We start from the raw sequence: 13682 nt of genomic DNA, 5'->3' as shown, positions 1-13682 counted from the left end.
ATCTTAGAATAGTTGTGTACATACTTATTCTCTGTGCTTTATTGACAACCTTAACCCTGATGATCTTTCACAGCTCACTATACTGCCAGGGTGCTAGTCTGTTTTAATTTAGAAGGATCACTCTTCACTTTTTTTAAATTTCAAACTTGTCACATTCAGCTTGGCAGCTAGGCACGCTCCCGTCTATGTTAATTGTTCATATTCCACTACATGTATCTTAGAATAGTTGTGTCCATACTTATTCCCTGTGCTTTATTGCTGCACACTTGATGATCTCTCACAGCACACTAGACTGCCAGAGTACTAGTAGTACCGGATGAAAATAGGGCTGGTAAGTCTAGAGGAATGAAGCTCTTCCTTTTTTACATAATACTACTTTATACGTACGTACATACCTGTCCTGCATGGATACTTCGAGAAGTCGATTGCGTAGGTTAGTGTCCATGTTGTGACCGGGTGCCGGCTCTTTGAGCACTTTGCCTACACAATCGCGCAGCTCTCTCATGTGTTTCTGAGCCTGGTCCCGATCATGCAGGGCAGATTGAATCTCCTGTCCATAGGTGACTATAATATCACTCATGTGTTTCCTCTCCTGTTCCAGTTGAGCTACCTACACAGTTCATTAAACTCTTTTATAAATGTCCATCCATCTTGCCTAATCTACGATACTAAACTTCCAGATGTTACTTGGCAGAAAACAGGAGCGACAATGCAAGTTAGTGGCAATGCGTAGTAGGCAGTATATTATTTTAACAGTAGGGCAGGTGAGTGCAGGTGAGTGCAGAGACCACGCTGATACCTCTCAGCAACTAGGTTTCAAATAACATGCGATAGCTGTCAAAAGTGACTGGCTGCAGAGAAGGGAAGATAAACGATATCTAGCATGTTTGTTCATCGCATGATTGCCAATGATACTATCCCCTGGTTGGTGGCAACACCACATCTGCCATAACATCTCTCAACTCTGCATTAGTTGTTGCAAGTAAACTAAACAAGAAAAAGCAGTCTAATATGTAGAAAAAAGAAAATTATTTACAAAAATGACCATATCTCGCAGAATTATCATAAACTATCTATGATTAGCCACGATCAGATGCAACACGAAAAGGCAGTGAACTAAAAATTGAACAATCCAGGTAAGATAGCATAAACCAGGTTCTCCTCTAGAAAAGAAGAACAAATTGATCTGACTTTGAAGCAATAGCATTTATAACAAATCTAAGTTTTCGCCAAAATCAAGGTTCACTTGTCAACACCAGTACTTTTCGTCCATATCCAACAGACAACTCCAATTGAAATGATAAAATGGAATTTCCCCAGAACATACACGCTAGGGGCTGTTGAACTGAACTAGTTGAAGTATAACAGCCCTATCACTGCTACAGGCGGTCGGCAGCAACATTTCACAACCATATCGCTTTGCACCACATTTTGTTTGTTTCCTTTTCAGCCGATAGTAAGTGGTGTGCTTTTCAACCGACTACCGAGCGAGTGTTGAAGGGAGAATTGATAAAAATAATTGAACAACTAAATAAAAACCATGGAAAATGCAGAGTCATGATGTTATAACAAAGTTTCATTGCACGGAGGTAATAAACTACAGTTAGTCTGACTTAGTTGAAAAATGGAAACAAATTACTGCTAAGTGAGTCTGTTTCTTCGGGTCATGACTCTTCTCTGACCAACAATGTATATTGATAAATGATGTCTTATTAACATCTCTCAGCACCATGTTATGCATAAAAATCATAACTTTATATTCATAAAAAGAATAAAAATCATGCAATCTACACAAAAAAATGCTTCAGCAATGGCAAGGAAGTGTGATGTCACAAGGTAATTCTGTCAACAAGTTCTGTCTACAAACAGTGAGTAGCAATGCTGTTTCTCTTAATCCTGTGCAAGCAGTCTGAAGCTCGAAGCAATAGAGGTTGCGTCGTGATTATTAGAGGTTACGGTAGTGATTTAATGCGGGTTATGAAAACAACTGAGCCCTAGATAGACATAAATTTGAATGAATTTCCCATTTATTTGGCCAGGGGCATGTTTGCATTATTAATGGAAGACAAACTAAGTTGATATTATGGTAACCATTTGCTGCATACAAGTGCATAGCAGCGCTACATCTCTGCACTAACAGCCTTACCAAAGCATTAGATTAAACATCAAAATTAGAGACAAAATATAATACTTTAAAGATGTTTCCTTAATTTGAATAAGTTTTCTAATGTTGCTAGACATAATGTTATTAATCGCACAAACAAGCACAATAAAAACCCTCAAAACATCTGTTTTTTGCAACAAAAAAAATTAAGTTTTTAGATAAACAAATTGTGCTAGCCAGATATGTAACAAACAAAAAATGTCCAATTCTGAACTTTTTTGTTCTTATATTAAATTTCCTGAATCTAGTACAGCAACATAACAAGTAACAGCTACACAACATAGATCTGCAAACACAACATAGATCTGCAGACACAACACAGATCTGCAGACACAACACAGATCTGCAAACACAACACAGATCTGCAAACACAACACAGATCTGCAAACACAACACAGATCTGCAAACACAACACAGATCTGCAAACACAACACAGATCTGCAAACACAACACAGATCTGCAAACACAACACAAATCTGCAGACACAACACAGATCTGCAAACACAACATAGATCTGCAAACACAACACAGATCTGCAAACACAACGCAGATCTGCAAACACAACATAGATCTGCAAACACAACATAGATTTGCAAACACAACACAGATGTCCAAGGTTCATTTGTAAAAACAAGGCAAGTTAATTTCCCTTGACTACGTTTTATTACGAGTGTATAATGCCACCCAATGCAGATTTGATTACAAAATAAACTCAGATAACTGAACTATGCAGCTATGTATAATGCAAATATGCTCAGTGTATTCCACCTAACTGTATGATTGAGAGAAGATAATCCCAGAGTACTGGTAGTTACGCCTGCATATACAGTGAGATCTCAATAACAGAGTTGATCCGTTATGAAATTTAATTCATATGTTAAATCTATCCTATATTCATCTATATATATTTCTCAAGGTATGTGGATCTGTATGTCAATCGGGCTATACCTATAGCGCACGCTGATTATTTTACCGATGCGACCACGCCTTACAACGCCCCTGTTAAGAAATATTTTTTGTAAGGTTCAATTACTATATCTGGGGTCAGGGCCAATTCTTCTCACGCGGGCAATTATATTATCTCGAGTAGGAATAAACTCGACATTATCTCTTCGTTCGGCCAGACAAAGACATTCCGATGTCTCATTTTTACATTTGCACCAGTATCGAAAGGCACCAGTATCGTCGTATTCAAGGTTTTGATGAATAAGTTCTGCTGGAACAGTTATCTTTTATATACACACACTTCTATGCAACGAATTGTTATTAATAATTCGACATATTCAGGATTTTTATTTTGTTTTCTCAGTTCATATTTTTGTGTCATTACCAAATCATCTTTTATCGTAATCGTAGCAAAACCGATTTCATTGAGCTATTACTTGCTTATTATTTCACATTTACATCTAAACCTTTTTATAGCCGCTTTTTTTTTTTAATTTATTTGACCCGCACGAAACATTTTTCTCATGATATGAAGTTTTAAAGTTACAGTTGTTTGACAAAGTTTGAAAACCTTAACAGTTGTTTTTGTTTTCTCCTAAATTATTTCAACTACACAAAACACTTTTCTCATGATATGTGGTTTGAAAGTTAGAATGGCAAATGTTGTTATATGTGTTAAATACAAATCAATTTTCTGTCCAAAGACTTTTTTATTACCTGGGCAATGCCGGGTAGAACAGCTAGCACTAAAGTCGTTGTAGGTAGCTATAGTTACTAAGGTTAACATTGTATATCAATTGTATACCAAATAATTTAGATTGTAATCGAAACGAAATAGACTATATTTAGCCATTACGCTCTAATGAGTTTACATTTAAAAACCTTTACATTTCTATTTTTCCTTCTAATTTATTTCAACGAAACTCTTCTTTCAAGTTAAGAAATTCTAAACTTAAAGTTGTTTGAAAACCTTTACAGTTGTTTTATTTATTTTTAATTTAGTTGTCCTGCACAAAACTATTTCTTCATGATATGAAGTTTAAAAGTTTAGACATACAAAGAAAATATCAGGGCGTATTAATTTTGTATGTCGTTGTTAGATTTTATGCAGCATTTTTTTATTTCATTTCACAGCTGAAAACAGAACAACAAACTCTGTAGGTAATTATATTTAATATTAAAGAGAACGAAGTATATAAAACTATGTAAAAACTAAATGATAGGAAACAAGCTAAATAAATAAGTAATAAACAATAAAAAGGTTTTTGATTGTCATATGTTTACATAAAGAGCTGTATCCTTCACAATACAAAAAACAAGATGGCGTGAAGGCAGATGCCGTGGCAAATATATATGGAACTAGTCAAATTTGACGTCTTTTTGTTATAGTTTTTTTTATATATTTTCATATTTATATATTCTTTTATATGTTATTTTCCACTCTCCTTCGTGGTAAGTATTGAACAGCTTCGGAGATTTTTCAAAATCTGATTGGTGATTTTTCTCAGCTTTTTATAATTTCTGTTTTGTAATTCTGAGCTAAACAGTGAAACAAAATTTTTTTGTCTAAAAATCTAACAACTTTAAGCTAAACATTGCCTTTTTCCTTTTTTATAGTGTGCCAAAGATTCAAAATTTTAAAGCAATAGAAGGAAGGTATTAAGCGCCGTTTGATATTACCCGAGCCCGGTAGAATGAAACGATGTGATGAAGAACTCGAAGCATATATGTAGATATACCAAACTATGTTTCAAAAAAACTTCAAATATCATTTGATGAAAATTGCTTCATCATCACAACAAAGATTAGCTCAAATTTTACGCCGTTTGCAGGAAACCTTTTGAGGTGATAAGCCAAGGCTCAACTGCACATGTACAGTAGACGCTCTTATAGCGTATACCTCCTATAACGTAAATTCCAGATAACGTAAAAATTCATGTGAAGTTTTTGTTTCGTACTACCCTAGGACACTTTTATTTCGCTAGTATTTAGGTTCGTGAGTAGCACACAGAGTGAAATTTCGCTGCAACTTAATTTCGCGGCTCTGATGAGTGCGAAAATATAGTGATGTGAAAATAAATGCAGTGGGACAAACAGATTAGATTCCTCAGGTCCAGTTTGCTAATAAGAAAAATTTTTCAATTTGGGACTAGTTTGTATTTGTAAATCGCAGGTAGAAATGTGTGGGCGAGATCGATAATTCAATTTGATCGCTTGTTGCCATTTGTTTCTTGGACTATCAATGATGTCTAGGTCCTTCTATATGACGATTTTATTGTGAATATCAATGAACAAAGCTATTTAATTTCGCGCTTTTGCTCGTTCGTTATGATAGTTTAGTTGCGCAGCATGAAATTTTCGCGAGAAGATGACTCCGCGAAAAAGCGAAAGTTAGATGACGCGAGTACATAAGTGTCCTAGGGTACATAAAAAATTCCATATAACGTAAAGTGTCAAGTCGGGTGAGTTTTCAAAATCGATTTGAATGTTAGTTTATCTCGCCGCACTTGCGGAAGAAAAAACGATGCGTGTATAGCCTAGTATCTATTATACATGTACAGTATATAACTTTCACAACATTCTAGTTCATCGTAATAGATCGTCAAATGTGTCCACAAAACAAAGAATAGGATAACTGCACAATTGTTAATAAATGCTTGGAGGCGATTCTACCACCATTACTACCAATCTGAATGTTTAGAGTTGGAGTATTGTCGAAAGTTACCTTTTATCCTAACCTTGACATCTGGATACAGATAAACGAAAAACAGCTAGAACCACTTTTTATGATAAAAATATTTTGTTGATTTGCCTTATTGTAGACGTATAAAATATTTATTTGTTTTACTTTGCAGAATTGACTTTGCTGTTTAGAAATCATTAGCAAATCGTTGAAAATGAATGTCGAATATGTGCAGTCAGCATCAACTTGTTGTAAAGGTACCGCAATCATGGTCTATAAAACCAGTGAGATTGATCATAAAAAGGAAACAAGTTGTCGATGCAAACCAATAATACTGCAGTTATGATACAGCCAACAAATTAAAAGAGTCAAGTTATGTATGGTCAAAGAGTATGGCCAAAGGGGTAAGTTTGGAAAGATCTTGGAACGGATTAGGAAATTTACATGTATTTTACAGTTCTTATAGCATAAATTCCCTATAACGTAAACTTTCCTGGAGGAATTGTTTACGTTGTAGGAGTCTATTGTACTTAAAAATCCAGGACTGTGCCAAAGAGTGGTTTCAGTTAAAGACAGTTGAGTATAGAAACCTTAGAGTTGGCCTGAGCAAGGCTTTCCGTGAGCATATCGATCTCCTTATGCACCTTCTCCCTCTCCAGCATAACCAAGTCCCGGTCCTGACTGAGTTCTTCTTTCTCGCGCCGTACAAGTGTCAACTCCTGCTCCTTGAGTTTCTGCACCCCAACAATATCTTTAGAGAGCTGCACGACAAACAGGATTAGTAAAACACGTGCGGCCAGACGGTTAGTGGTTTGACTAGGTTAACTATACAGCACCGTGCAGGGGTCATTATGCAACACGTCAGAGCCATTCTGTAACACATGAGAAGGGAAATGAGAAAATGGGTTTAATCACTGATTGACAAAGAACGCAGAAATACAGTTCTAAGAGGATCTCAGAATGAACTTAGATTATCCAGATCAGTGCATAGAATGGCAATGCAAGGCTTCAAACGCAAAAGCTGAAACACCTCATAGGTTTTGAGACTTAGCAAGGGCGGAAAGCACACGCTAAGAAGCTCATCTATTAGCCAGCCTCACAGATAAAAAAGTGGCTTAAGAAGGTTGTTTGTCACTCAAATTTGACCTCATTATCCTTCCCTTTGACATTAATTGGTTTATACCTAATTGACCATTACAAACTTTGATCAAAACTTCATGCAACCCAAACTCCTTTATGATTATAAGTAGAAAAATCTATTTATTTTATATCGGAATCACGAGGAGTTGAACGAAAAAAAAAAGGGGTACACCATCAAACTGAGCACGCGAATGTATACAGTAGCCATAGAAAGTGATAAGGAGCGAGCTACTTCTCATCCTGACACCGTGATCTTATCACATCAGCTATTAATATCCTTAAAATAAACAGAAAAAGTAAACTTGTATGTAAGGTGTGGGAACTTTTAAACCAAATCTCCGCCAGCATATAGCGATCACGCGACTTGCCGGTTCTATTGAGCTTGTAATCACAGTATTCAGAGTATATTCTTAGTACAATTACAGAAATAGGGCATAAAGTGCTCCAATATGGGTCTACGGGTATATGCAATACCTCCTCCCATATCATTGATCAAAACTGCTTCAAAGGCAAATTTTAAACTTTAAGAAAATTGCCAGTGAAAGCTAACTAGGTTGTAAGTGAAGTGACCAAGACACAGACTGTAGGCTTGTTCACTTAAGAACTTCATGTGTCTAGGGTTTTTAGAAACAAAAAATTTGAGATTTGCATGCGAGCCCTTTTATGTAAAAACTGAAGCAGAGACAAGAGCTTTTTTTAAACCGTTGTAAGGCCACTAAACATAGCAAGGAACTACATAAATACTCCACCTGTAGCCACATCTTCAAGGGTGGCAACACCTGCCGACGAAATGCATCATTTGCACAGCCAATGTGTGCAACACTTGGTCAACACGCAGTGTCTAAACAAGCAAATGTATGATTAGCCAAGAGAGTTTATTCCAAACGAACACGATCTCGGTTTTATTTTAGTCATTTGTAGCAAAAGCATATTTCGTATGAGAATCTCTTTCGAACCTTGATGACAGGGCTTCACACAAACAGTCATTTAAATGTGGACAGAGATAATCTCATTTCTAACAGATGTGAAACCTATTCGTATAAATTAGAACTGTCCATGAAACCTTTCAGACAATTCATTAGTTTCAGGAACCCAAATTATTTGTACATCCGGCGGATTTTTATAGTTGAGCAGAATTTTTACCCAAAAGTGAAATTATAGCAGTAAAAATAGCTACCCAACATGAAAATGAAAAACAATGAAAACGTCATTTTTTATGATTACCAATAAAAAGCTATACACAAGCATTTCTGTTAGAATAATTAATTCTGTTAGATAAATTTAATTGAAAAATTAATCAGCTGATGATACTCAAAACGAGTAATGGAAAATCCGGAGAGAATGTCATGGCCTTCCCATATCTGGGGCCAATTCCCATTGTCACTCACTCCAAAGCATTGGTGTGTGCATGTGTGCGCGCGCATGTGGTCACAGCAAACTAAGTTACTATGACTTCGAGATGCATTTTGTCAGTGCATGTAGCCAGGACTTTAAAAACTGCATAAGGCGCAACATTACTATTCAAACGTACTGGCTATAACATTTTGCATTTAGGTAGCCAAAGAGGAGCAATGCTATTTTTAAACTATTTATTATTGCTCATTGTGATTTGCAGTTCAACTATTGCCAGTTGTAGATCAGCTATTGCCAGCAGTAAAGCAGTTATTGCCAGTTGTAGATCAGCTATTGCCAGTTGTAGATCAGTTATTGCCAGTAGTAAAGCAGCTATTGCCAGTTGTAGATCAGCTATTGCCAGTTGTAGATCAGTTATTGCCAGTAGTAAAGCAGCTATTGCCAGTTGTAGATCAGCTATTGCCAGTTGTAGATCAGTTATTGCCAGTAGTAAAGCAGCTATTGCCAGTTGTAGATTAGCTATTGCCAGTTGTAGATCAGCTATTGCCAGTTGTAGATCAGTTATTGCCAATTGTAGATCAGTTATTGCCAGGTGTAGAGCAACTATTGCTAGTTGTAGAGCAGCTATTGCCAGATGTAGAGCAGCTATTGCCAGTTGTAGAGCAGCTATTGTCAGTTGTTGAGAGACTAACATATGATGTAGGCTGGCTATATAACTTCAGACATGTACATATATTTATCACATGTGACTAGTCAGGAAGTAAATTGTTGAATGCTCAGGCTTGCAATTATAGAGAGAGTACTAAATTGCTCAGTATTGCTAGGGTGTACTCTACATGACAACAGCTTCTCCAAACAATAAACCACAATACTAATAATAACTCACAATAACAATAACTCACAATAACGATAATATGAGCAGTGGTGAGTTTTGATTTCAGCTGCACATCTGGAGGAGCAAGTTTAAATAGGTAAAGGAAGAGACTGTGTCATGAATAAAACGACAACTTTGCACTTGCCTAATTATAGCCAGACAGGAGGAAGGATACACCCTTCTAATCAAACTGGGCCAAACTAACATTAGGTGCTAAACCAGCTCTTTTCCGTGACAGGCACTGTAGGTTTGTTTGCTTTGCGCCGGGCTTTTGTGAAATAGTCTTTGAAGACAAAACTTCTTGCGCGTTCAGGCAATTACAACAAGGGTAGTCAAAGTAGCGAGATGAACAGATGAAAACTAGGAGAAAACGAGTTGAATACTATATGAAAACCAGGTGAATACCAGATGAAAACCATATGAAAACCAGTTGAATACCAGTTGAAAACCAGTTGAATACCAGTTGAATACCATATGAAAACCATATGAAAACCAGTTGAATACCATATGAAAACCAGGTGAATACCATATGAAAACCAAGTGAATATTAAGAGTGAAAAGGTTCAATGATAATTCAGTATCTCGGGTTAGAAACATGATTCCCCTTAACAAGTGGAATCAAAGCGATGTGATGTGGTCTGTAGCTTTACGAGGATATACACAAAATAATGGTCTATGACGCTTTGTGATTACATCGATTTTTATAGACCGGAAGTAAAAAACTTACACACATAAATTATCATTGTTTAACCTGTTGAACAAAGACAATTCATGCTGCTGTGCGTAATTAAGAAAGGGTGCAATACTATTGCTTAGTTAAACCAGAAGACAAATCAATGAGCAAACATTAGTCTTGAACAGTGTAATAGTGACAGTATAGTAGTGACAGGGTAGTAGTGACAGGGTAGTAGTGACAGGGTAGTAGTGACAGTGTAGTAATGAGAGTGTAGTAGTGACAGTGTAGTAGTGACAGTGTAGTAATGACAGGGTAGTAATGACAGGGTAGTAGTGACAGGGTAGTAGTGACAGTGTAGTAATGAGAGTGTAGTAGTGACAGGGTAGTAGTGACAGGGTAGTAGTGAGAGTGTAGTAATGACAAGATAGTAATCACAGGGTAGCATGCAAGAATAAAGCTGTGTGTAGAAGCATACTGATGCAGTAAATAGCAGCATTCAACTGGCATATTACTAGAAATAGCACCGCTGTCATTGGTTCTTAAATTGAGCTTTGTCGCAAAATCCAATTGTACAGCGTGTTCGGTTCCATAAGCAACATTTATTTTAGTCGTTTATTATTGCATCAAATATTATTATTATAACAGTTGCAGTTATTTACTGTAACAACAATAGTTCGCAACCATCTATCTAGGTATATTAAAAAGGCACATGTTTCAATGCTACTAGTTCTTGCAAAATAGCACATATTTTATTTTGCTGAGAACTAAATATGCGCACAGCGGTTAAATTTTATATTTTTATGCTCTTTCATAGAAATATCCAGATATGAAATCAATAATACTTTATAGCGGTATTATGCTGCTTACAAATTATTAAAAAAATTTACGAACTCAGATAGGTAAAACATGACAAACCTTATCTATTTCCTGTTTCATTCCTTTGTTCGTATTCTCCAGCTCTAAATTTTCTTTGCCCATGGACTGCCATTCTTGGGTGACCGCTGTACACTGCGACCTCAGTATCCCCATATCGGCACGAACCTACCGGTACCAGCACAAATTCAGTCAACACCATCAAAATTCCAACAGGCACCAGCACAACGACACCTCGGCCCCCATGAGTCGGCCATCACGTGCTGGGATTCGCTCAGACAAGATTGGCTGTTGTTGTACAATCACGCTCGTCTGACAATATTGTTATATCAAAGCTTCCAATCACTCAATCGCTCAGCCAGTATCGATGATTGTTGTATAAATAGTAGTAGTACTGATAATAACCACCGGCCCAAAAGGGAACAGATGATTGAGGATTACAATATTCACATTTTAGTTGGTAAAAACCAACAAAAATTCATAAAAAAATCATAACAGGACAGTTAGCAGATGCTGAGCCAAGAGTAGCAATATTAAACACTAACTTTAAAATGACAACGTACCTTTGACAGCTCTTCGCATTTGGCATTGTACATCATCTTAATCTTGTGGTTGTCATCCATGAGGTTACGGTAGACTTCTCGTAGCTGGTCCATCTCTCCCTTGAGCGAGTTATACCTGATGGGAAGAAGTCAGTCAAACATATAACATCGGGTATGCCATCTCCATTTGCAAGACTCAGTATTACTCAGATAGTTGCCCCTAGCACTTCGCAACACTGTGTTAGGGAATAATTGCATGGTTCACTAACCCCAGATTTACTAAATCTTCAACATCAGTGTTTTGTGTGGCTCTATCATCCGGAGAGAAAGGCTAGTACAGATGAACTTAAATTACAATTACACACAAGACAACCTGAGATGCTTTCAACTTACGGGCAGCCTAAACTATATGAGACAAAAACACTCCAAATAATTATTAAACATAAGAAAAATGTTCAGCAAGTGGAATTTCTAGATTACAGTGTTTCTGATGCCTCAAAAAAGGGCGTTTCAACTAGAGCCTGTGACTGCGCACAATGGCTACAAAGACTGACGGAACGCATAGGAGATGCATAGCATAGACATCAATGGCTGCTGCACATGCCGACACTACTGCATATTGACATATTGCATTGACCAGTAGATTGACCATTGAGAATTGGCCGTGGCACCCTTGCTAGATTTCCTATTATTTCTACAGAGGCATCAACAGTGTATTAATTATCTATCATGGATAGTCAACCATTTCTGATGACAATAACTTTCGGAAGATATTTTCATTGTTGTTTTGGCTCAAGAAAAAAGCGCTACCTGCTAATAATAAAAATCAGCCAACTACAAAATGAAGAATTTTGGTTTATGAGGTGAATTAAACAGACATTTTATAAGCAGTTCCAACTGATACCAACTGTCTTTACATGTCTGACAAGTCTTTGCATACCTGTTATAAAAAATAATAACCAAGTCAGAATAAACTGTTGTCATCATCATCATCGTTTAGAACTGAATATCAAAGAAACTCAGCTAAAGCTAGACATGAAAAGTGGGATGAATATTAATGTTCATCGGAAGGAAATTAACACTTCCAAACAGAAATGCACCACTTTTTCCTCTAGCAATATTGAATAGCGTGTGCATTTACGCACAACCTGCAGTGAATTCATCGGCGATCAAATGACAACACGAGAGCTATGCAAGCGATTTATTTCCTGAGTGCGTGTAGCTAAAGATTACTCCAAGGTAGTTTTAAAGGTTGACTTGCAACAAAATTCCCATTACAGTTATTTGGTATCAAAAGATTCACCATGTCTTACTCTGTTGTGTTGTAAGTGCCAAATACGTGGAAATGTGATTACAAGCTCTTAAAAGCTCAAAAACGAACAGTTAATCGCAGCTACACGATACAGCCATAGTTTGGATTCGTTTTCCAAAACGGCTCAAATGGGAAGTAGTTGTTACAGGATGGTTTCTGTTTACACTTTCATGCAACCTCATTCGTCGAAATATTTTCACAAATATACTTCACGCATTCAATAAAACCATGTCTATTGTTTTTACGCGTCTGTTTTATCGTCGTTGTAATGCTGTCACTTTTAGCTGTGATATCTTATAACTTACCGTAAAAAATCGTTAAACTTTTTAACCTTACCTCGAAGGAGTATATATCATTGTCTGATAATCATGACGAGCCTGTTGGTTACCTGTGATAATCGAAAAGAGCTGCAAAAATTATTTGCGAAGTATTGGGTCACGTGATCAGATTACAACTTGACGATTGAATAATACCGAAAGAAAACTGTAAAGTAGCGAGCATCTATATTTGATACGGGGTCTTCAGTAAAACCCGAAGTGTTTGTCATAAACTAGTGCTACGATAAGTTTTACATTAAGCTTTTTATTGGCCTTTCAATTCACGTGAGAACATACGTGACAAGACGATAACCAAACTGGAATGACTACGTCAGATAAATAAACAGATCCCAATCTACGGCGGCTTTTCGTTTTTGAGCTTTTAAGAGCTGGTAATCACATTTCCACGTATTTGACACCTACTATACAACAGAGTAAGACATGGTGAATCTTTTGATACCAAATAACTGTAATGTGAATTTTGTTGCAAGTCAACCTTTAACTTTGTCTCAACGCTGATAAATTTTTTTACCTTAAATTGAGCCCTAAATCCAACCACAGTGAAACTAAATAGTAAAAGTAAGCAAATTTATTTGAAGGTATCACATTTCTCTCCCCCTACACAGACAACAGCGAACATAAAACAAGACCAAATATTATATTACGAACAATACTCAAAAACTTACTATTAAGTTATTAAATGAAATAAACTAAAAATAACGATTAGGGATAAAGGAATCATTTTACCGCGACATCTTTGTGAGATATCTGAGCGTACACACCAACTTTCATCTCATGCAAAA

The 13682-nt window shown here is 36.6% G+C and overlaps 1 protein-coding gene across 1 annotated transcript in view; it reads right to left on the bottom strand.

Annotated features, from left to right (window-relative positions):
• Positions 1-13682, bottom strand: part of LOC137397595 (disks large homolog 5-like) — a 49082-nt gene that overhangs the window by 32046 nt on the left and 3354 nt on the right. The window contains exons 5-8 of the mRNA XM_068083893.1: positions 11272-11386; positions 10751-10876; positions 6383-6553; positions 396-610 (exon numbers count right to left, since the gene is read on the bottom strand). Coding sequence (XP_067939994.1) covers positions 396-610; positions 6383-6553; positions 10751-10876; positions 11272-11386 — 627 coding nt within the window. The remainder of the gene's footprint in view (positions 1-395; positions 611-6382; positions 6554-10750; positions 10877-11271; positions 11387-13682) is intronic.

The sequence above is a fragment of the Watersipora subatra genome, chromosome 1, assembly GCF_963576615.1.
Source record: "Watersipora subatra chromosome 1, tzWatSuba1.1, whole genome shotgun sequence".
NCBI classification, from domain to species: domain Eukaryota; kingdom Metazoa; phylum Bryozoa; class Gymnolaemata; order Cheilostomatida; family Watersiporidae; genus Watersipora; species Watersipora subatra.
The sequence above is the reverse complement of the archived record's forward strand: the minus strand, read 5'-3'. Positions and strand labels throughout refer to the sequence as shown.